Here is a 27,019-nt window from a genome sequence, read left to right as displayed (position 1 = left end):
CTCGGAGAAGGGATTAGTCAATTAAATCAACCCCAATACTTGACAGGTACTTCATTTTATTGGCCCAGGAAAGACAAAACAAAGTCGACCTTGGTGACATTTAAACACACAATGTCAAGAACCAGAACAAATACCACAAGGTATTTTGACCAACACGCTTGAAGTGTTATATACCAGATGGTTATTATAAACCACAGTATTATTCAATGTCCTTATATATTTAAAGCATTAATTTACTCTCAGCCAATGGAACAGGCTACAAAATTTATTTGATATCTGCCTTAGTCTTAGTTTTATACTCTCAAAGCCAGTACAATGACCACTTTCAGCCTGCACCTTAGATGAAATTACCTAGTACTGGTGAATGAATGGAGAAAATCTAAGATAAATAGAAGCCTTTAGTCTTGCTAAGGACAAAATAACTTCTCTAGTATTGGTGCCACAATTAAATACACTCACTATGATTGGTGATAGGAAGGGCATCCAGCAACCTATCAGAAGTTTTGAGAATTCATTCCTACCTAACTGTACTTGTAAATATAACACTTAAAGATACCTATTAAATGAAGTATAAAATAACAGATTTAAAAATGAGAATAATAGTCAATCACTCCCTTTTATTCAGTTATAGTTCTCTTGTACATAAAATATTCTTTAACAAAGTTACAGATTCCTTACCTCGAGTCTCCAGAAGATACAGCCTATCCACTATTTGACTATCGTTCGAGTGTAAATGTTCTAATGCATCTTCAATCATATTAGCTTCCTGTAAAACCATGTTTTGATATAACAGCATTTCACTGTGTTCATAATCCATGAGCTTGGGCTAAAAAGAGAAGAAAAAAGGCTTAAGTTTAACTAAAAATCTAAGAATTACAAAATCATGTAAAAGAATTTCATAGTATATTGTCCCAATGAGAGTTGTTTTACTAAGACACATATTCCAGAGGGTACTGGTACTACTACTACTACCAGAATCAACCATCAGTATATGTTCCAGCTTAAAACCAACTGCCAACAGTGCTTCCTTTTGGGGTTCCAGGACATGCTAAGCTTGTGCATCCATTTCACACCTCAACAAAACAAGCTACATGCCTTTCACTAGACATACATAAGAGCTGGTTTACTTTTCAAATTATTAATTTTTACTAATTAATAAAAATTAAAAAATTATTACAATGTAAATAAGCTAGACATAACTGCATGATACAAATATTTAAGATTCATGTAATACAAAAGCTAAATAAAATTTGATCCATAAACCCAATGTTGTCCAGTTTCATGCAGTACCAGAGATTTTAATTCGTTAGCATTCAGATTATTCTGTGAAATGTAATACTTAATTATTCACATTGTTTTGAATTAAATTATGCATTATTTCATATGTTCACAATTTTGATGATGTGATTTTTAATTTTAGTATGACTTTGTATGTGTGAGAAGTTGGATCTGCCAAGTTTGAACATAAAAGAGGTAGAATATTTTGGCCAGACAAAGGGTTAAAAAGTATTTTAGCCGCTTTCTGCTAAGAATGTGATTTTCTTTGATTACATCTTACACTCTAAACATCTGGAGTGTATATCTCTCAGTTACGCACAAGGACATTTTCATAAATACGCCTTGTTGCAGATCATGTAATTATTATAATTAGTCCAAGTTCTATCTACAAGTGTTTAAATCATGACGATTCAAGATTGTTTTTTTTTATAAATAAAAGATAAGTTTTTTATCCTTTTATTAAATATACAAATTAAGACACATGAAAACAAGTCTATTTGAAACCACAGCAGCTTTTTAAAAAAAGGCCAGCATTTAACTTTAAAAAAAAAGATCATACATAAACACATGGTAGCAAGACAGATTGTAAACTTTTTGTTTATTAGTTCCAATAAATAATATTACTTACAACCTGAGTCTTCCGGAATTCTTCTAAAATTTTAAGAGCCATATCATAATCACGTAATAGATGATAAGCCATTGCATAGCCAATCCAAGAAGCTCTTTGACCAGGTCTGAGAACCAAAAGCTGATAACGGGTGTCCTAAAATATATCAAAAGAAATTTGTATTGTCATATTAATTCCACACCAATAGGCAGAAATAAGTAAATGAGTACTGATTTTCTTAATTCTTATTACTTATTACATATAAGGCAATCTTAAAACTAAGAGTTATGGATAAAATAACATTTTCTAAAAAATTGATCTGAAGAAAAGAATACATGAGGTGGCAGAAATGTTGTTACTATTGTCACCAACGGTTTCCAATCCAATTTGCCATGCAAAAAAGAGATGGGGCAGTTTGACAACAGAGCATACACGCTGAATTTTTCTGACTATGCACCAAAACGACTTTGGAGGGCCAAAAAATTACATGTAAAATACAGCAAGATTTGGAAAGACAGTGACGATGTTTGAATGTTTACACTATGCCAACTTGCATACCAGAGAAAAATGGTAGTCTTCTATAAGACTTTCATTATGTTTTTCTGTGATGCTTGCTCTTCTGTTCTGATTGCATCTTTATAAAATTTACTTAAATCTACCTTTACAATAGACATCCACCACTATCAACATGCATCATTTTTTCATCTAGTATGTATATTCCATTCATGGGGCAGGCCTAAACTTGCATATTAAGAAGCAGAGAGCAAAAGGGTTGTTAATGTCTTACATTATCTACATGTGAAACTTCTTGAGTTAAATATTTGGGGGAAAATGTTCAAATGGTATACTAGCCTTCACTGACAACAAAACAATACAAAAAATGCTGAGAATAAATGAAATAAGAGAAAGACTGTTCTCCTTACAGCTGTGTCAGTAAGGAAATAGTCATTAAATCAATTAACTACTTGAAGACAAGAAACGTTGTGTGAAAGCTAACAGAATTATGCAGAAAGCTATTCATAGGTTATGTCATTATCATTATTAATTGCTAAAAACAGTAAAGGTGACACACTTGAGTGGGTTTAACTAAATTACCAATAAAATTCAAGAAATATAAAGAATTATTACAACAGAAAACAGGGAACCCGTTTGAGATGCAACCTGGATTCACACTACGCTGTGCCAAACTGCTTAGACAAGTGCATGAGTATACAGCAAAGGGTAGACAATTCATTTTTGATTTTTGTATACTTTGACAATGAAAGTGAAGAATTAAATATATTCTAGCTGACCTTAGCATTCATCTATTTGTTTCTATACACTTTAGGTTATTCAAAAGATTGTTTAATAGAGGCTCTTAAATTATTATTCTTTACGATCTGATTTTCATTACAAAATCTGTTAAAGAACTGCAAAACAAACAATTGAGAGATAAACCATAACTAAGATTAAAATGGATTTATTGCTGGAAAAGGACAGGAAGAACTGTGTATCCAATACAGATAATTGCAGTAAGATCTCTAGTAAACTGAAACCACATGATGCTAGTGTCGTGATTGCATTACACACTAGCTCAGCTAACATAGAAAAACAGACATGAAACTGATGAGGCTACATACACACGTATATAAGAAACGCACACACACATTAGAGAGCCCATAAATGCAATAAGTCACCTTGGAGCATGATAGCAAAATCAAGTGGATTGTGTCCTTTTGCATTACATCACTCTATAGTTTGTGATTCAGTTGTAGGAAAACAAAAAAAATCTTTTTGGTGGTTCAATGCCATCACTTCTCAAAAGATTCTGGAATTATCATGAGATGTAGAGATAAAAACTACTAAAAAAATATTTACTTCTTTAGTTTATTAGTTCACTCATATATTTATTTTTCTGTGTATTTTTAAAATACTTGTAAAATGTATTGCACCAGTTTATCAATGAATTATTTTTATCTCTAAATTTGTTTCTTTCTTTCTTGTTGAGAGATTGAGATCTTACTATCTGTATATTCTCTGACCAGTAATAATATATATATGTGTGTGTGTGTGTGTGTGTGTTCTTTTTTGGAATGATTTAACTCAAAACTGATGAAGCTATAATATTTACATGCTATTATTTATAGCTTTATCTGCTTCAAGTTAAACTGTTCCAAAAAAAGAATTATTTCACGTTCTATCAACAGTACATACAAACACACACACAGAACTACATATCTTGCTCACAAATATCCAGTGCTAGCAACTTCGCAAGTTAAAACATTTGTTAGACCATCAAGTGATATAACCATCTTTAATGTAAAACTTACGCGATAGCCTTCCAAGTCTCTCATCTGAATTTGCAAGAGAGATAAATCTCTCAATATTTGAATATTGTCCTACAAAACAAAACAAAAAAAATGTTTTATATAAATATTTTCCAACAACTCTCATTTCAAATATATTTAGTGCAACTCGCTTCAAATTTTGGAAAAACATGGCTACAAAAATAGCTATCACATATAATCAAACAATAAGATTTAATGTTTTTAAAGAGAAGAGTAAAATAGAATTTAACAAAATAACTGACCTTGTCCCATTTCAGTGCATTTCTGTAACATTTTATTGCTTCATCATATTTGCGGTCAGACCTCTGTAAGAGACCATACACATGCCAACCTAGGATTCTGTTAAGGAAACAATCTTGAAAGCAGGCAAATACTCAGATTAATGTAATATAATCATATGATCTAATGAATGAGAGATTTATAGATTCCACAAGTACCTAAAATTCAAACAACACTTCTATTAGCAAGAAAACAAAAGGAATTCATTAAATTTTGTGACACACACACACACACATACACACAAACCTTTCTTCCATCTAAAACTTAAAAGTAAAATCAAAATAACTACTAATATAACCAAATTTGGAAGCATCTATATCAAAAGAAAATTTTCTTGCATTGATGAATCATAGTTCATAGAGAACTAAAATTGCTCTACAACATACATTTTTTTCTTATTTTTATTTTCTTAATTTTTAGTTTAATAATTTTATCTGACCAAGAAGGAAAATATCCTTGTCACAGAAAGGACGTTAAGAGGCATCCAAGGTGATGATGAAATAAGGTTAAGTCTCCTTGTTTGTGACAGATTTATGTAGAATCACACAGATCTGAATGAGTATTTAATTGCATTTTTAATTCAAAGGGAAAAAATGCTTCAAAGTTACTCATGTTGATAACCTTCATATTCTACAATGAAGATATATTCTTACATTTTCAAAACTACTAACCTAAATTCTGTAGTGGAAATGTACACATCTTTAAATGATTAAATTATGTCTCCAAACACGAGACATAAAATATATTTAACTCAGTATAATCAGCAATAGGGAGCCTATTCCATCCACTACAATGTAATCTCTGAAAACTTGATTTCTATCTTTAATGTATTTAAATTATATTGGATGCATTTTTTGGCCATTTGAGAAATTTCCATGGCAATCAACTCTACAAGGCAAAAAAAAAAAGGAAATAATTTCGTAAATGAATATAATTTTTATATAGAAAAGTGAATACACGTATGTTACAATCTAAAATCCAGTTTTGCATAGGAGTACAGCTTTTCAATTGAAAAGTCATACGCTTTTTCTGATACTTTCTATAAATTCATATAAAACAGGATACTTTATAAAAAAACATAATAGATTAAGGAAAGAACAATGTGCATGATTCTAAAAATGGTCAATGCAAAATGTTTAAATTTTTATTGTTTTCCCTATAGATGCATATTATATTTTTCCTATAAAAATGAGTTCAAAATATTCCTTATATATATTTTTTAAATATAATTGTACCTCTTAAGTGCAAAACATATTCTTTAACCCTTTTGATAAAAACTGCCAAGACTGTCCTGATTCTCTGATAAAAACTTCCAGCTATAAAATCATCTAAATTAAAACCTTGCATCAAATTTTTTTGTTATGTTCCAAACCTTAGCTTAACAATGACAAAGTTATTTTACTAAATCCTTCATTATTTTCACAATTAATTGAAACAAAAGCAATGTATTTCAATCAAAATGTGGTAACGAAAGAGTTAAGCAACAAACAAAAGATATTTTGCAAACTCCTCAAAATATCTTTATAATAAATACACACTGGAAACTGAATTTAAAATGCACAACAAAAAATCTGTTTAATTAAACAAAAGTTGTTTCCATTTCTTTAAGTTTAATAGTCACTGCGAGCTTCAGTAAGAAAATTGCAGTTTCTTTAAAAGGATACACACATGACTTTTAAGATCATTCAACAATCCTCGACGAACATGTTCATATGCTTCCTCTTTTCTTCCTAAACAGTTTAAGGTCAGACCTTTCATCGCCAAAGTCTCTGAAAAATGCAAACATAAAAACGATTTTATTTTTCAAATCAATACTGGTTGACTGGAAAATAATGGTCAACTTTAAATGTCAGTGTGTTACTTGTACACAACAATATAAATTACTTATCTTTCTCAACTGTACATCCCATCTGAAAGATCAAGCATTGAATTATTCATTAACATTGTCCTTTCGCTGAAGTTAACTTTGCATGTTTAAAGAGCTAGGAAAAGGAAAACAAAATTACTGTTATTCCCCCGTCTCTTGCTTAACCCTTTTGATACTAACAGACCCAAGACTGCCCCAGGTTCTATGATACAAACTTCCTGCTCAAAAGTGATCTAGATTAAAACTTTCCATCAAAATTTTGTGTTAATTTGGCTTCCAAACACCAACTTAACCCTTTTGATACCAACCTGTCTGAAACTGCCCCTGGTTCTACAATACAGACTGCCCATTTTAAAATGATTTAAATTAAAACCTTCCATTAGAATTTCATACTAAATTATTAAGGACAACATTAATTTAATAAAATCTTTATTATTTTCAAAAATAATTGAAACAAAGACTGCATGATTCAAAAGAAATATGGTAAAAAAAAAGGGTTAATAAGGATAGTTATTTTACTAAATTTCTCGTTATTTTCAAAATTAATATAAAAAAAAAGAAAAGACAGTTTTCCATAGAAATATGGAAAGAAAAGTGTTATGTTAACTTTGTCATATTTCTTCTTTAACTACATGAAACATTGATCGTGTTAAAGAACCTTTTTCAAAACACACAATAAAACATTGACTTCAAAAGTTTCAAAGATGAAAATAGGAGAAATTTAAAACAGAAGCCGATATTGTCAAAAATGTTTCATTTTCTTTCCATTTTCATTAAGCATAACAAATGTGAACTGTATTGTCAAGATATAAGAAAAGACTGAAATATTTCAAATGAAAACCAATGTATCACCATCATTATTTAATATCTACCTTTCCATGCTTGCATGGGTCAGGGAGAATTTGTGGAAGCAAATTTTCTATGGCCGGATACCTTTCCTGTCACCAAACAAGATAATATTTCCCTATGGGAGACTGGAAATGAACAACTTTGCTTGTATGATAGTGATGCTTGTTTACAACCATCATGTGATATCAAGGTAAAGGTACAAACACACCCATACATACAACAGGCTTGTATCAGTTTTCATCTACCAAATTCATTAATAAAGTTTGGTCAGCCTGGGTCACAATGTGTGTGTGTGTGTGTGTATATATATATATATATACCATATATACTAAAGTAATAGTTGATCGCTTGTAAAAGTCAACACCTTATTTTAGGCCAAAATATTGGGAATTTTCCATAGGCCCGCATATAAAAGTCAACCCTAGTATTTCACAAACAACAGGACAACATTTGTGGGTCAAAGTACCATATTATCCTGTAAGTAGAAATAACACTAACAAAATTGTGTGGCTACCTTACTATAGGAGGAATGCTTGGTGCTTATAGTAAAACACCATTTAATAGCGAGTACTACACATCTGTTGATGGGTGCTACATCACCATTACTAAAATGTATGCACAGGATATGCTGCAAGCCTGCATACATCTTCAAGCACAATAAACACATGCATCATGCACTCATTGTTTACATGGTGAAAAACGTGCTTCACAGACATCACTGTTGGCGAACACTGGCAAACGCTACTGTCTGAATTCGAACCAAGGCATGACTGGTAAATTAGATCAGTGGTTCCCACGCGACCTTTATATTTTCCTCATCTCCAAATACAATAAACACATACATCATACACTCGTGTTTTTACATGGTGAGAAATGTGTTTCCCAGATAGCACTATTGGCAAACAACAGCAAGTACCACTGCACAGACATCCTGCAATTTTTTTTTTTTTAAAGAGAAAGTATAAATATTTATAAGAGCTACATGGTCTTGTTTATGGGTTTTGTTACTTACTATGACATGTGTTTTGTGCATAGAATTGGTAATATTACTGTAATTCATTATGTTTTTGTTTTATTTGCTTAGAGATCAATTGAGTTTCTGCTGATGATACAGTACTTCAGATTCTAGCTTCAATTTCAACCCCTCAAAAATAGTATCCATGCAATAGTTGACCCATAAATTTGACCTTAAAAAATTCGACTTTTACATGAGTATATACAGTACATATATATATATATATATATATATATATGCACACACATGCATGTGCATGTGTGTGTACAATGCATATTTGATGGCCTGTTGAATAGTGTGACTTGTAATTTACATACAACATGAAGTGGTGATCTATTTAATCCTTTAGGAATACAGAAACCATTTTCAATTTCATATGTAGACATATGCACATAAATATTTACTTATATACCGGTATATAATATTACTGGTGCCTGTATATAAGGGCATAAATAATATATTTTATACAAATATTTTATGCACTTCTAAAATTGTTTTACCATGTTTGCATAAGTGGGATGTTTGTTGTTGTGGGATGTTTTTTTTCTTCTCTTTTTACAGCTTGACAGATGTGGGCATAGTTGTGTAGTTAAAAAGCTTACTTCACAATCACATGGTTCAAGGTTCAATCCCACTGCATAACATTTTGGCAAGTGTCTTAATGTCTTCTACTGTAGCCCCGAGCCAACTAAAGCCTTGTGAGTAAATTTGATGGATGGAAACTCAAAGGCCATTTTGTGAAAGTGTGTGTGCATATGTATGGGAGGGGGTTGTCTCCTTGTCTTGACAGCATAATAATTGTAAATGATTGTTACTGTCATACAGCACTGTTCATTTCCAATCTCCTATGAAAACATGTCTGGTCACGGGGAAATATTAGTTTACTTAAAAACTGATGAGGGTTGGCAACAGGAAAAGCATCCAGCTATGGAAATGCTACCTCAACAAATCTTGCCTGATCCATGCAAGCATAGTAAAGTGAACATTAAAATAATGTTGTCCATCTTCCTAGGTAACAGCTTTTTCTTTTTTTATTCTTTTTTGTAAATGAATATATCAGTTAGGCAAACTGAAACAGATTTAGACCCTTGCTTTGAACTTATGACAAGGACTACACAGTAAGAAAATCTGAAACTCAGTGTTTATACCTCTAATATCTAACAAACATACATATAAAAAGGGAAGACACACTGGTACACGCATGTGATGCATATAGAGTATGTAGGTTGTATAAATGTGAGTTATAGATAAATGAAATCTATAAAGAAAGGATACAGAGAAAGACATAAGGTAACACATTCCAAGAATGAGCCTCATGATGGGGATGACAACTATTGCTAAAGAAGACTCGTCTACTCATGGTAGAACCGCTGTTAAAATGGAGATGGTGATGATGAAGGTTCAGTTGTCTTTTGCCTATATTATATTCCTGTTAAGTCCCCGTTCTTTGTCTCTTATCTATTATTCATCTTCTCTCCTATTCATTCTATCACATACGAAAGAGAGAGGTTTTGGGGTATGCCTGTCTACATTAGATCTCCTCTACCATAATTCATTATCATTCTGCCTCTCTTCCATCACAACATCTGTGTGAAGAAGGATGGCATTGAAACAATCCATATTCAATATGCCACAACCATTACCCTTCTCTACTGCTAGCCTCTTTTCTCTCTGAACCGTTACCTACCTATACTGCTATATATATATCACTCGCTCTCTTTCTCAAGTTACTCCATTCCCTATCAATCACTGACATGACTCACTCTACCTTTGTTGACATAAACCACTGTTCCTCACTTCTATTAGACCCACTTTCATCATTCTGTATCCTCTTTTCACCACTGTCTCCCTGCCACTGTCTCTCATTCATTATTCCCTACTCTATCACCCTCTCACTGTTATCACTCCTTCTTCCTCATCACATCCATATTCTTGATCACATATGTCTTAAGCAAACAAAATAATGCAGAAGAGGAGAGAGGACTTTTTGCTCTTGCAAACACAAGGCAACCTCTCTAGTGCTGGTGTTATAATAAAATGCTGGCTTATAAGTGAAAGTGTGTCTGCTCAGTCACTGTTATCTAATGGTATATGGAGGATGAATCTGTTCAACTGGTATTTTTCTTCTAATTTGCTAATCTAAAAGGGAAATTATATGAAAACAGGTGAGCCAACTAGGTACATGCTGCCTCACACAACAAAGCATGCAGTCCTGAAAGAAGAGATAGTACCAACCAAAAATCCAATTCTTGGTAGATCTAATACTCAATACCTACAAACTGAAAATTCTCCAATGTTTGAAGTAAACTGATAATTAGTGTTAGAGTAAAACACTGCATATTTGCTACGTGGTCAAATTCAAGTATCAAATCTCCAATTAAGCTTCTCTGTAAAAATATTGCTAATTTGACCTATGAGCCACAGTCTGTTGGTTCATTGATGTATAATCACTATCCTCTAGACCAGTAGTTCCCAAACTTTTGCAGGCTGCTGCCCCCTTGGCACCCAGGCCACATTCCTAGTGCCCTCCTCATCCTCCCCACCACAAATGTAGACCACTTTCTGCAGTAAATTCAAAACAACTATTTCACAAAACTTAAACCTATTAATATTTTTTTTTACATCTATCACTCTATTTTGACCACCCCATTATCATCTCACTTTTCTTCAATGCACCCGCTGGATCTTTCCACAGCCCCAAGGGGTAAGTACTGCTCACTTTGGGAACCACTGCTCTAGACTGCCATTAAATAGGATTCTACAATTTGGTTAAGAGTAACACAGTGATAAGCAATGTAAGACATGACTGCAGGTCATCAAAACAAACCTTGATCTACACCAATAGAATGGAGACTGGCATGGTGACCGAAGGACATCCTCAGTGCAAGTTCAACTCCAAGAGTCAGCAAAATCTTCAAGATGAATACTGATGCTGCTGCTGCACCACCACTGCAGCCATTGCCACTTAATGTCTGGCTTCCATGCTAGCATTGGTTGGACAATTCAACAGAATTTGATGAGTTGGAAAACTGACATATTCCAACAGAATTTGACAAGTTGGTAAACACTGACATGCTCCAATGTTCATTTTGGTAAGATATCTATGACTATATTCCCTCCTTAACACCAACCCTTCTAAGAATATATTGGGTGCTTTCTTCATAGCACCAGTACTAGTGAATATTGCTTCTTAACTTGCAAGTCTAAGGGCTTAAAATAGCTCTAACATACATACTTTTTATAAACCCACATATATTTCTATAGAATGATTACATATGAGTGCTATATCGACGGACAAATAGATAAAATGAATGTATGTATAATATATGTGTACAGTTATATAAATGGTTATAGTCTACAAAATATACAACTTAAGTTTTCTGACATTTCTAACACAAATGAAATTTTCTTTTAAAATCTTTATTAAAAAGGAAAAGTGTAGTAATAAAGATTACGGAAATTACTTACCCCCATGTTCGGAAAATTTGGGGTTTGATAGAATCTGCTTTGCAAATTTCAATCCATTTTTATACTGCTTTTGTTCGTAACATTTCTGGAAAAAATACATATTCAAGTATATTAGGATAACAGCATTTGATATTATGTATAGTGAATTACTGACAAACTGTTAATAATAGTTAATCCATTAAGCATTTAAAGTGGATCAAATATTCTACCAATTTTATGTTCAAACCGGCCAGATTTGGCCTCTCACACTTACCCGACAATGTCACTCTAAAAATAAAGTCACATCGAAATCTCATGATTGATTCCAAATAATATGAAGGTCTAAGCATTACATTTGACAGAGTATCTGAATGTTAAAGGGTTAAATATACTTTCAACAGCATTGCAATTATTTTACTTATCCTGGCAAAGATTTGTCAATCTGAAAATTTACACCAAGCAGTTCATAGGTGAATACCCTCTTAATTTAATTTCAAGAAATCAAGTACTTGTATTATTCGATTCAGAGAAGGATAAATAAAGTAAATTATCTTGAATGCATGGCCTGTTTTGCAATATACTGAATACAATGCTTCTGGGACTCGGTGAGGTTACATGCTGAAACAAGCCTGACACCACATTACTATCTTTATAGGCAAGGATTTTTGAATATAAAGACTTTGCAGAGTCAAAAGCCTCATCTCTAAACATATTTTCCTAATATATTTTTTCATTGGTTTCATCCATTAGATTGCAACCATGGTGGGGCAATGCCTTCCAGCATTCCACTAATATCTTACCCAGTAGTATTTCAGTCTGGTACTTCATTTAGTGAAACAACTGCTAAGTTACAGGACATGACATAACACCAGTATTTTTTTTTACACCACAGTAAACATAAACACACAAACATAGTTCCTACCTGCCAAATTTCATACATAACATATGGGTTTAAAGCAGAAGACACTTGCCAAAGAGGCCAACCAGTTACACTGAATCCAAAACCATGTGGTTGTAAAATGAAACTTTTTTTCAGTGTACAGCTATGCCTATTAAATGTAACCTCATCATCTTTTTAATATCTATTTTTCCAGGCAACAAATTGGTCTTTTGCAGAAAATTTTCTGTTTAGATGCTTATCCTGTCACCAACTCTCACCTGTTCTCAAGTAAGGTAATATTTGCCTTAGTCCTCTAAACATTAAACAGTAGCCACACATACTTTTTTATGGAAGATTGCACAGATAATATCACTTATGTAATGGTGGATTTTGTTTACAATTAGCATACAATGCAAAGATATGGAAATATGAATACATATACTGGCACATACAATTATATATATATATATATATATATATATGATGGGTTTCTTTCAGTTTCCACCTACCAAATCTACTCACAAGATTTGCATCAACCTGTGGTTTTAGAAGATACCCTTCCTAATGCCAACCACTCCAAGAGTCTAATGGGTGCTTTTATGTGCCACTGATATGGATACCAATTGCATGACGCCAGTATCTATAACAACTATTACTTCACTTGGTTTCATGGGTATTCTTCTAAAGCAAATTGCCCAAGGTCTCGATCATTTAACACCTTTAACACTATACATATACATAAATACACTATATATATATATATACACACACACATATATATATATATATATATATACATCATCATCGTTTAATGTCCGCTTTCCATGCAAGCATAGGTTATAAAACTTTCTTTATAAATAAGGAAGGATAAGATTGTTATTTTAAATAGTAATCAAATCAAGTGTGGCAGTATGGGAAGAAAAAAACCTTATAGGTTATAATAATTAAAATTATATATAAGGGTATCTAAGAGATACCACCATGCTTGAAATAGCAGTCAAAACCTGACTCTAAAACCACATCAATGTATGTATATATCAATGAGGTGGCTTTAGAATCGGGTTTTGACTGCTATTTCAAGCATGGCGGTATCTCTTAGATACCCTTATTTATAATTTTAATAATTATATACATACTATATATATATATATATATATATATATATATACACACACACACACATACATGTATACACACTATATATACATATAGATATACATACACACGCTATATATATATATATATATATATACACACACACCCTCACCCATGCCAGCATGGAAGGTGGATGTTAAACAATGATGATATCATATATATATATATATTGTCAATAAAACATATATCAGAAAAAGAAGCACTGTAAAGAATATATATATATATATATATATATATATATATATATACACACACACACATGCACAACACAAGGCAAAATGTAAATTATGCTGACATGATTTAGAAAAATAAATATTTAAAAGATAATTCTTGAAATATATAGTGTATACTCATAGCCGAAAATTTAAATTACTTTGTCTTTTACTGTATTCTGCATTTATCAACTTGTATACTGCTCCTACTTCCCTCACTCCTTCCACTGCCACTATGCTATTTAACCTACATCTTATACTTGATACATTGCTCTTTTTTACTCATGAACATCCTTGCCTGAATACTCACCCACTTCCAGCTCACATTTTGTCAACCAACAAGAATTCAATATCAGTTTGAACGATACCAGCTGTAGATGTTTACTAAGAAGTTGTGAAATGTTATAAGCATTGACCTTATCAAAAAGGTAAATTTATTTAGTATAATGTTTAAAAAAATATATATACGTATATATAAAAACATGTATGAATATTGAATTTTTCAATAGAAGAAACTGAATTAGAGTATCAGATAGAAGATGTATTACCAGAATTAAATAATCTGTCAATCAGCAATTTCATGAGCTGGTTGTTTTAACTCCTTAACAGTTTTGATTTTCATATGCCTTGGCTGGCTTCCATGCCAGTGGCACGTTAAAAGCACCAACCGATCGTGGCCAATGCCAGACCCCCCCTGGCACCTGTGCAGGTGGCACGTAAAAAGCACCCACTACACTCGTGGAGTGGTTGGCGTTAGGAAGGGCATCCAGCTGTAGAAACACTACCAGATCAGAGTGGAGCCTGGTGCAGCCCCTGGCTTCCCAGACCCGGGTCGAACCGTCCAACCCATGCTAGCGCGGAAAATGGACGTTAAACGATGATGATGAAAGTAGCTAAGACAAGACAACCCACAAGAATGATACAATAAATTTCATATCAATAAAGGGGCTGATTTCCCTCAATTCTCACTATAGTCAGAAATACAGAACATCTCAAAAGACAGCACAGGTTAAACTTCACTAATCTGACGAACTCAGGACCAGACATATGCTAGAATAGCAGACTTTCTAAATCAATGAAGATGGGAGTAATGAGTGGCAAAATAAGCATATATTGTATTATTGATGGCAATGCAACATACAGAGGCATAAACATAGCTCATCCTTACTCAACTTCTTTATCACAAACTGCCAGTCCTGCACATAAGACTTTCATTGATGAGCTTTTTTCATCCCCCAACACCAGCTTTTGCAACAGAGTTAATATCTCAAGTTTATGTTTAGCAACATTACCACCACTCACACTACTTTTTTGTCTCTTAGATGTATATTAAACCCTTTATTACAATATTTCCATTAAAAATACACTGCTTTTGTTTTAATCCATTTTGAAAATGATGAATTTAATAAAATAACTTTTGTCATTATTAACCGTTTTGCATTCAGATTATTCTGTTAAATACACTGCTTTTTTTATTCACATTGTTTTGAATCAATCGTGCATTATCTGATAGCTTTGATATTTTGATGAGGTGACTGTTAATTTTTAGAATGATATTGTTGGGTTGGTTTGAAAGGTCATCATTTAGCCAGTTTGAACATAATAAAAGGTAGAATCTTTTGGCCAGATATGGCCAGTTTCAATGCTGAAGGGTTAAGCCAGTGTTTGGGTCATAAACATGAAATTTTGATGAAAGGTTTGAACTTAAATCACTTTAAAACAGGAAGTGTAAATCACAGATGCCAGGGATGGTCTCAGACAGGTTGGTATCAAAAGTGTGAAGGGTAAAATATCATTAATCAAAGAAAATACCTGTACAATAGCATCAACCACTGTAAGTCAGCTTTGGTGGACATAATAAATAAGGAGCACAAGTTGTGTTTTGCAAACTAATGACCACCACATTTGAAACACCATCCATACCATAAAAATTTCCAGACAAGCAAACTCTGGATTGGTGAGATTCAACCTGTATTTAATCAAATATCTGCTCAATTGAGCATACAGAAATTATTGATAAGCTTTTTTAACATCACATTTCAATAAACTTATCTGCCTACAGTGTTTGTGTACAGCTATTTTGGATAAGTCTTTCCATCAAATCACACCGTTGCAGCATGTGCTAATGAAGCTCATGTTGACCCTCACTATCAATAATGCTGGATGCAAGGTTCAATTTTGTTTTCCACACTCTTTCCTTCTACATCAAAGACCTACTTGCCATCAACTCCAACAAGGTTTGGTGCCGTCAAATTATATTACCCTTCATTCCCCTTTAACCTTCCCAAGGTCATCCACGTGCAACATAAACCCTGCATATAAAACCTGTTTACCTCCATGAACAGAAACCATGAAAACATGGCTAGGTTGTCTCCTTCAACAGCACTAAAATACAATCACTGCATACACCAAGAGAACAATCTTGTCCTCTATCCCTAAGCTTGAACAACATGCTGCTAAAACCCTCAAAGTTGCTACAAATGCTAGACCTTGCCATCATCGATGATCTCTATTGATTATCTCACAATCTCAACATAGAAAATACAACACTAGAAAGATTGACCTTCCTTTTTAGAGACAGAAAATATTTTGGCCTCCAACAGAAATTAATCTTATACAAAACTCTAGTGAACAACACACTCATACAGTGCTCCTTCTGTGAAATAAATGCAGATGAAGCTATAATTTACAACCTGTAGAGTGGTATTTAGCTACAAAACCAATGAAGTATGTGACTGATTACCACAAAACACTGGGAAAAATACAAAAAAATAAGCACTGACTTGAATACTTCATTGTTACAAATATGACTAACACAACATTATTTAAAAAGTCACTACCATGTACCCTGCAGTTAATTATAAGACCAATATATGCTCTACCATGTCTTTCTCAGGACAGTATTGTTGTGATGAAAAACAGTTACTGAGAATCAAATTAATTTATTTCACTAAAATATTCAACTCCAGTATTCGAAACACAAATGTTAAATGTCATTTTTATTGCAGATAGTAGGCTCCAGCCTTCAACCAAAGTATAAAATAGTGCACCTTGATTTCATAGAATATAGAAGTGCTTTAAAGATAGAGTCATTCCAGTACTTTCCAGATCCATATTGAGGAACAAGGAAATTCAGTGCCAGAATCATGATTTCCTTTTCAATACTTGGATTGACACTAGACTGCTCCACTCGAGTTCGTTGAGTTGACTTCTCGGCATATCAGTTCAGCAATCAGTGTTGGAACATCCATTATTGTGCCATTTCTTCATTAAGCTGAAGTCACAGAAATCACCAACAGTTTAACCAATTTCTTGTGGGGCTTGGCCTTCCAAATGGAGTCAAGGTTGTGCAATTTCAACTATCTGAGTATTTGATACTCAGGGCATAGGGATGAGTAGTGTCAATTAGTTTAACATGATTGACCTTTGGGTCATATTTATTGTTAGGATTAAACTAGTTCAGCAACTTCTCCAGATCTAGTGAGCCATTCAGTCTTTTATGTGGAGGACAAAAGAGAGATGTATTCAAAAGTACTGAAGCTCCTAAAATATCACTGCACCATTTTTCTGGCTGCTTTCATGAAGGAGGGGTATATGTTAGTGTTCTCCATGGATATCCATTTAGATGTTCTATTTCAATGTCACCAGGAAGAGATTTTGGATGGAGCTGTTTCAGATCAAACATAAAAAATAAATTTTGAAGACAGCAAATTACTGTAGTAGCCGTCATAACTGAACATGCAAATGTAAAGGGAACCTTGAGTATTCATCTGTCATCACAAACATGTAGTGATAAGAGTTGTATGGTGGTTGAAGTCAACAGCAAGTTATTTAAATGGTTGAATGAACTTGATACATTAGGCATGAGAAGGCCGATAGAATTATGGTTTCAATTCTGAACATGTGATTCATTTGTCACAATTTTTTTTTTTAGCATCTTCCAAAGAAAATGACTTCACAATGACAAATTTATGCAAACCTGTGATTCCAGCAAATGTCATAGAAAAACATCAACAACTGAGCCATTTATGTTAAGTTTCTTTTATCCCACATGGGTTGACTATCTGAAATTTAGATTTTTTTTCTTTTGGCTCTGAATCTTTCCTTTCTTTTGATGCAGCCCGTGTAAATGTATACATTTTGTTTACAATATCTAGCTACCCTCCTTTTAAAATGAATCAAATGCAGTTACTCTACCAGGAAAATTCACAATGGTAAATGGCTGATGAGAAATTTGCAAGATTTCACCCACTTTTAAGAATGGATGGAAGGTCAAGAATCTAAATGAAATGCAAGAAAATTGAAGACTAACAACCAAAAGAACATGTGGTTTCTAATTTATGGTTACAGCCTAAATGCAAAGAATAACATTTTCATAAACATGTAGTGAAATATTTATAAAAATGTTAAATTTATTTTTATTTGATGGAACTTCTTCAAACATAGAATTATCTTTTTATGGAGAAAATTAAGAAAGAGATATTTTTTTTAATTAGTGAATTTTTTCATTAAATAAAAAAAACTTTATTCTTGTATAAATTGATTATTTCAAGAACATTCATAACAGTCAATTAATTTCTCCATCTATATAATAATTATAATTCAGTGAAGTCATACTACTCTCTCTTTTTTCCCCCCTCCTCAGCTAGTGTCAGTACTTAATGATTTTGTTCCTTAATTATAGCCAACAATTTCTTTCACATGTAAAGCAGATAAGCTTCTGTGCTGAACTGACCACAAGGTGAAAAGTGAAAAGTAATACAATCTTAGTGTTGTGCCTCTGATCAAGGCACATAACTCTGCTGTATCTTGTTTTTGGCCTCACAGACAAAACAGGTTTCACTATTTTACAACTAACAGCCTTGTAGCTGAGCCAGCCAACTGTAAAAAACAATGACTCCAATGACATAATCACACATACTACAACGAAAGCCTAGGTTTAAAGCAGTGAAGAATAGAATGATGGTCTCATAAAAATGTAAGTTTGTAGGGCAATTCTCTATGTTAGTACTGTTGTCATCTTTGGTGACAACTTTTGTTTTTCACATTTTATAATTATTAATATCAAGATATTCATTCATTGCCTTACTTTTTTTTACTTGAAGACATCTGTATGTGTGTGTGTGTGTGTGTGCATATATGCATATGCATATTTTTATTAAAAAACTTTTTATACAGATTAGCATTAGTATATTATAGCAATCTATATGCACTTGTTACAAAAGATAATTTAGACATGTTTTGAGCAAATTATTGTGTATTAACATATATAATCTTTCTATGAAGCATGTGTTCTTATTAACCAAGCCAATCAAAAACATGTGAGTGAATTTTGGTAGGTGAAAACTATGCAGAAGCCTATCATTATCATTGTTTTACATCCATTTTCTATACTAGCATTGGTTGGATGGCTTTCAACAGTTTAAATCAGCAAATATTCAGAAGGTTGGAGAAGCACATTTTGCCAGTGAGTTTCATTTCTGCCTTTGTATGGTTGAAAATTCTTCCTAACACCAAAACTTTACAGTGTACTGAGTGCACTTTTTATTTTTGTAACACAATCACTGGAGTGTCGTGTTCTCAATCCGTTCATTTGATGTCTGTTTTTCCCAAGTTAACATGAGTTTGGACCAAGATTTATTATTTGAGGCAGGATTTTATAAATAGCTCTTCCTGTAACCAAGCTGTTTTTCAAGTATGGGATTCTTTATACCTCAAGTGACCACGGAATGCCAACATCAGCAAGCATGGAATATATAAACAATGACAAACATTTATGTTTACATACATACATACAAATATGATGGGGTTCCTGCAGTTTCCATCTACCAAATTCACTCACATGGCAGGTTTATAGTAAAAGACACTAACATCTAAGGAGCTGAACCTGAAACCACAACCATTCCTGCGCCTATAACAATATATATATGTCTCTTTTATGTGTTGTAACTTAGTGGTTCAATAAATAGAAATTGATAAAATAAGTGCCAAATTGAAATAAGTTCTAGATTAAAAGCCTTAGTTTGCAACCCAATGACTGGAACCAGTAAAAGAATAAAACAATGTTGTCAGGGACATGATTTCAAAACATTTTAGCCGGGGTTTTAACTCAATACAATCTTCAGAGTAAGACTAAGAATATTTGCACAAACACAATTACATCTTATGTCATGTATTGAAAGTATGACAGTTTTGAAAACTGAACTGCTTAGGAAAATGTTTCCAAACAAAATGACAAAATGAAAACATCTCTCATGAGTTTCATGGTCAGATGCCCTTCCTAATGCCAACCATTGTACAAAGTGTACCGGTTTCCTTTTTTTCTTTTTCAAGGCACTATCACTAGGGAGGTGTCATGTCCTCAATATATTCATTTAATGTCTGTTAACAAGAGAGACGGTACAAGGAAGAAATTGAACAAGAGCAAAGACAATATGATTTGAAATTATAAAAGTTCCTATAAAAAACATTACACAGATATATTAACCCCCAAAATTAACATTACACTCTAGAGAAAATACAATAAATTGAAGACAGGTTTTACAAATTAGGTTCTTTTGTGAACCTTTTAGTGAAGGGTCATTTCAGAAAAATACATCCAAAAGTGACCTCTGAAATAGAAACTAAATGTTTTCATTTTATTCCATAGTTAATATCTCTACTTAACTCCCCTGACATCTTTTAAATAATTTATTTACAACTGACTTGATATGGAGAACAGGATGTACCATGGCCTTCACAAAACATCCAAAGTAATGAAATTGCTGCAATATAATCTTCTGAAAAAAGTTGAAAGCTGATGATTGCAGCAAAAATATGTACTATGAAGGAATTCCAGAGGGCTTATGTTATACAGAGAAAGGATGGAGCATAGCAGTCAGTGAGGTACCTTGAGAGTTTAGACACAACATGAGTATCAAGAAAACGAGAGCTGAGTGATTCAAAGAGTACCTGAATGAAGATGGCACAAAACTAGAAAGTTGCAAGGACCAGAGACCACTGTAGTAGTAAAAGACAAAGCTAAAAGAGGAAACAGCACATCTGTGGACTGTACCATCAACCTCACTTCACTGAAGTTGTTGTTGAGGGCTGAAATATTTTCTGGTATCAAAGAATAAGACCTGTCTTTTTAATGCAGTTTCAGTCATGTTGAGGATGCATGCTGACTAGAAGATATCCCAAGTAATGATGAGACCCAGCATCTATAACAACTTTCAAGGCTCTAGTTACATGCTATTTAATGTTTGGAGAGGAGGCACAATAAGGGTTTGTTTGTTTTTTTTTCTTGATATGCACAGTGATTGTACCTTTGTGCAATTGAAGGAGACAAAATTGGCACAACGCCATTGATGGATGTTTATAAGGTCTTTGTTCATGGAGTATATACAGAATGCTGCAAAATATACAGTGATACATGGATGATGTTTGGGTAAAGGAGGAATGAAGGGTGGTATCATCCACAAAAGAGTGAGTTTGTTAGAGATAACAGCAAACAGTCATTGATCTATAGGAGGAAGAATATTAGAAACAAAATCAAACTCCAGGGAACAGAAATCTACCAATCCAGAAGAGAAACAGTTAGAGCCTGTAGACAGGCAGTTTTTACCAAGAGATTTGCATGCGAAACCAAGTCAAAAGCTTTGCTGATATAGAAAGCAACAACAATTTTCACCAAATTTCACAAGGCCCATTGACAAGAGATATAAGAAAGTATGTCTCCAGTAGTTCTGGCATCATGAAATCTGTACTGGGTCACTAAGGCTAGAGGTAAAGGAGAATGACTGTGAATGATTGATGCCATACTGTTGAGATACTGGAAATGAGAGTGGTAGGATAATGCTTGGCAGGAGTTGCCATTCTAGGGAATGGAACACAGTATAGCTTGCATCCAAAGGTATTCTACAATCAATGCTATCAGACATTGTTAATGGCATTCTTCAGATACTTTATTTGAAATATTCACAAACTGAATAAAAGGAAGAACCAGCTCTATAAAGTCCAGAGCTCAACTGGAAACTTTTCAGAAAACTCATCAAATGAACAATCAAGAAAATGTATGCCATCATAAAGATTTGAACCAGTTTATTACAAAATTATATAGAAACATGTGCACATCACACTGGTCTAATAAAATCACATTAACCCTTTAGTATTCACATTATTCTACCAAATGTGATGCTTGTTTATTCACATTGCATTGAATTAATCCCGCATTATCTCATAGCTGTGAGATTTCTGCAATGTGACTTTACTTTTGGAATAATATTGTAGGATAGGGTAAGAGGCTGGATCTGACTGGTTTTGAACAAATAGGGGGTAAAATATTTAGGCCGGATATGGCCGGTTTGAATGCTAAAGGGTTAATACACTCATGAAAAAGTTGTTCTTTAAAGTTGTTACTGCTATAAACAGCAGTAACGTTTATTTCACATTAGGTGAAATAAATGTAATTTGTCTTGAAAAGAGTTAAGTGGAAATAAGTTTGAAACTAGATATAAGACAAATATGTCTGAAGTAATGAAGGAATGGTTTTTATTAAAATAGAAACAGGAATAATACTCACGGATATTTCTCTTGCATCTACGAAAGGTTATTGTTTAACCACAGGCTAGCTATGTCTGACCTGTTCCAGCTGTGACCATGCTGGCATTTTTTCAAGACTAGCAGAATGTTTAGGACAACATTATATAATGAGTCTTCCACTCCTTAAATGTATGATTTGAATGAGTTTTGGCTGCTATCTTTAGCAGGTCAATCAACCACATAAGATTCATTCACTCATACATCTGTGAGAAGTATTTCTGCAATGTAGAAGAATTTTCCTAAATACAGTAGCATTATCAGACAACCAGCCAACACAGGAAAGTATTTTCTCAATGTAGTTACATTGCTGTTGAATGTTCCATCACATTCCAATGCATATTTCTCTTTCCTTTCCCTATTTACTATTGTCTAACTACTGTAGGCCCTCTGCCTCCACTGTCTGTCCACAAACAGGTAATCTTATACATAGAATCCTTTTTAGTGAGAATCCCTTTAGTGCTAAATAATAGTTTTCTAAACTACCTTCTAGCCACATTATACTCCAGCTTCAGCACTAATTAGACAGCCTCAGTAACAACACATTTCCTATTTCCAGTAATACATAAAGCCTTAGTAAATGACTGCATTTGCTCCACTTCTCATATACTCTTTTCCTATACTGAAAATACTCATATCTGTTTATTGGCAATTCCTACCACTGACTATACTTTTCAGGCCTACTGATTTATGTTAACTCTCTTTAGATTTACTTACAAGCTTTTTAATAGATGTAGTAAAGAATCAGAACACTTGTATCTGTTGACACTAGGCTCTAAATTCCATTTAAATGCTTCAGTGACAAAGACAAAGAATTTAGAATGAAACATAACACCCTCTCTGAATATAGTACTAAATCCTGATCTTAATTTCAGTTCACAGTTCTAGCCATGCCCTGTAAAATATACTACCCTATCAACAGCCATTTACATCAAATAAATGAAAGGATTACTTAATCATTGCTGTCAGGAACTTCTGCTGATGCTACCCCATCACAGATAAAGTATCTATGTGAAACAAAACCATCCTAACAAATATTTCTTTGGAAAGAGAGATCTACAACACTGAATAGACAAAACAACTATGAAAGTTTTCTTGTTTCTTCGACTATTAAGGATGTCATAATAAACACATCCATCATCTTATCACAATGGCTAGCATGGACAGTCACCCATTTACAAAGACTGAAATCTTTTTATATTCCCTTCACACATTTTAGTATCCATTTTGCTATGCTATCATGGACTGATCTGCCACAAATATAAAAAACACTAACACACACCAGATGTTCTGGATCATATATAAAAACAGCAATTCTCTTACATTTTTTAAAAAATTTTTTACAAAGTTCTGTCTGTCTCCAACTAAATAATAGGAGCAGGTCAGGTGTGGCCATATGGTTAAGTTTGCTTACAACTAAATTGTTTCAGGCTCAATCCCACTATCATTCTCAACATGTGTCTTTCTACTACAGCTTCCAATCAACCAAAGCCTTGTGAATGAAATCGGGTAAACAGAAATTGCTTAGAACCATATCAGAGAGACCTTTCCTGACACTGAATAATAGATTTAATCTGTCAGTTTACCACCACCTGGCATTTGTCCTCAGCAGAGGCCATTAGGTTCCAACAATTTAGGCTGAGTTCTTGATCTGAGAATAACAGTCTCAGAGACTCCAAAAAGGGTTATGGACATGGCCCCTCCTATTCTGACCTATCCATTAAAAGAATCCCTAACATGATGGGTTTTTCTTTTTTATACAGCTCATAGACGATGGAGAGCCACCTCACATACCACCTACTCACTGTTTTATGTATAAGAAACTGTATTGATCCATCCTCAACATTCTACTTGTACTTTCTTTCCTCCTTCCATCTCTCCACTCCAATCATCATCCTATCTCATCTTGTGTGATTCTTGCTTGTTCATTGCTATCCATCACTCCCTCTCTCCTCTTTTCTATCACTGCCTTATTCCTACCTCTCTTTCTTTCTATGACTCCCTCTGGACTCTCATTACCCTCACACCTTTCGTCTGTATTAACACATAGGACATGGGATAGACTTGGACTCACCTACAGAACCCACTTCATTACCTTTATAACTGTCCTTCCTGACACTAATTCCTTCTATTTCCATATTCCCTATCCTAAGTGTCTACTTTAAGTTACTTTCTTCGTTACCACCCTCCTGCAACTGTGTTCTTTTCATCACCTTGCCTAAGATCATCACACACACTCCCCTCTCTCCTATTCTCCTTCAGTTTTGCAAAATGTATGGTGACCCCACTACGGCTGGTGCCACAAAAAGAAAAAGCACCAAGTACACTCTGTAAAATGGTTAACATTGGGAAGGGCATCCAGCCATAGAGACCATGCCAAAACTGACAATGGAGCATGACACAGTTTGTTGAATCCGGTTAAATCATCCAACTCATGCTAAGACAAAAAGTTAGACATTAAATAAAAATGATGATTATGAAGCTTTGCTTATGCCTGGTTTTTAAAAGTAAATCAAACTGCACATACATATATTCAAGGTTCTGGCATACTTGATTATTCTTTGCAGCTGTGAAACATGATCTCTCTTCAAGTTGCTCTTCATTATTTGGAGGGTTTCACAACTGGGGTTTAAGAATATTGCATGTTTACTTCATTGATTGAGGAGGGATACCAAACATGTTACTTTTTTTATCATCTGTATTCAGAACTTACATTCTTTGCTGGTTTGGTCAACAGTTGTCAGATGTATTCCTCTAATGCTATCCTTAATTTGCTCCCATTGAAAACATATCAATGAATCATGCAAGTAAGCTCTATAGTGACAGTTTTAGGTAGAGTGGAGCTATTCCTGATACAGGTTAACCAAGGGAGCAACATAAAATCCAAAGCATTCGCCAAAATGAAATTACAGTCACCTTTGTCAGACTAGCTATATTGCTTAACAAAATACTCAATTAACACCTAATTCTCTTTCACATATGAATATATGTTTAATTATTATTACTATTTTCTACTTCTAAAGCGTTACCTTTTTACTCTGTTCACTGTCAGTTAACATATTTGTCAACCTTGTAATTAACATCCATTAATACATTCCGGTACTACCACAGGTACATTGATCTCAAGTTTGCAAATACTACAATTATCATTTTCATGAAAGAAAAATTCAATAGTCAACTAGATTTTAAATGTTTTTATTGTAGTTTTATTTTTAATTTACTATTTTACATTCAGTTTTTTATGGTAGCATGGATTGGATGCTGTTAAACACTTTTATATTGTTAAAGAAATTGTTTTTAATTTGGATGCCCTTCAACTTCTAACCAAGCAGACTTGGTCCCAAAGTTCAAAACATTTTGGTGTTAATGGATTTCCTTAAACAATGGAACAATCATTAAATCTAATTTGCTGACCATTAAGCCATTAGCAGTATAAATTAAATAATGCTATGTAACAGGTCGTGAGTTCGAAAACCGGCGGCGTGTTGTCCTTGAACAAGGCACTTTATTTCACGTTGCTCCAGTCCACTCAGCTGGTAAAAATAATTAGTACCTGTAATTCAAAGGGCCAGCTTTGTCACATTTTGTGTTGCGCTGAATCTCACCAAGAACTATGTTATGTATGTCTGTGGAGTGCTCAGCCACTTGCACGTTAATTTCACGAGCAGACTGTTCCCCTGATCGGATCAACTGGAACCCTCGTCGTCGTAAACCGACGGAGAAGCAGCAGGGATATTCTTCTCGTCAAAACGTTGACGTTATGCAGTAGCATATAAACATCAATCACAGAATTAAAGAGAGCGCTATATATTAACTGTTATAATGCATACTGCACAAACTGACATGTTTCGGATCTTTAACCAATCATCTACACACAAAATAAATACAAAAAAAAAAGGAATACTTTATAACTTTTGAAATAAACCTAATCTAATATATATCGAATCTTACCGGTTGTTACCTGGGTCGAACAAAAACTATCAAAATAGTTTTTAAAAAGAATTTTTTTTTTATCTAATTCAATTTTTGTAATGTAAAGAAACAGAATGCTACAAGGCGATGCAATCCGATATATATTAAAAGTCATAAAATTTCCCAATAGTTTAGGAAATTTGATTGTCCAATATTACTTGTTTTTCCTCTTTATACTAAAAAAAGATTTTAGAAGCAAAACTGACGATCGTTAGGCAAGAGTATGTAGATCTTCTAAAAATACAGGATGTATCTCACTCACCGAAAAGTATTATAGTTTAATTTTCACAAAACATGTAAATTCTAAATATCTACATAACATTAAATGCGTTTAGACTGTAGTTTAGCGCATTAAATTCGTAGAGACAGTTAAAACAGCCTCTACATGCATCAGAAACGTATTTACAGATCCTTAATTAGTAGTGAGGGGAAAACTAGGTAAATCTTTCGTGAGACTTGGACCCCATGTGCAAACACATGGGACCCCCATGTGTGTGCAAATACAAAATATTGAAAACACTTGAATAAGTGCTAAGAAAATTTTTAAGGAG

The 27,019-nt window shown here is 33.5% G+C and overlaps 1 protein-coding gene across 1 annotated transcript in view; it reads right to left on the bottom strand.

Annotated features, from left to right (window-relative positions):
- Window positions 1-27,019, bottom strand: part of LOC115218639 (N-alpha-acetyltransferase 15, NatA auxiliary subunit) — a 51,557-nt gene that overhangs the window by 23,418 nt on the left and 1,120 nt on the right. The window contains exons 2-7 of the mRNA XM_029788556.2: window positions 11,691-11,775; window positions 6,156-6,260; window positions 4,455-4,543; window positions 4,195-4,263; window positions 1,907-2,041; window positions 679-826 (exon numbers count right to left, since the gene is read on the bottom strand). Of these exons, the coding sequence (XP_029644416.1) occupies window positions 679-826; window positions 1,907-2,041; window positions 4,195-4,263; window positions 4,455-4,543; window positions 6,156-6,260; window positions 11,691-11,775 (631 nt within the window). The remainder of the gene's footprint in view (window positions 1-678; window positions 827-1,906; window positions 2,042-4,194; window positions 4,264-4,454; window positions 4,544-6,155; window positions 6,261-11,690; window positions 11,776-27,019) is intronic.

This window comes from Octopus sinensis, linkage group LG13 (assembly GCF_006345805.1).
Source record: "Octopus sinensis linkage group LG13, ASM634580v1, whole genome shotgun sequence".
NCBI lineage: Eukaryota > Metazoa > Mollusca > Cephalopoda > Octopoda > Octopodidae > Octopus > Octopus sinensis.
The sequence above is the reverse complement of the archived record's forward strand: the minus strand, read 5'-3'. Positions and strand labels throughout refer to the sequence as shown.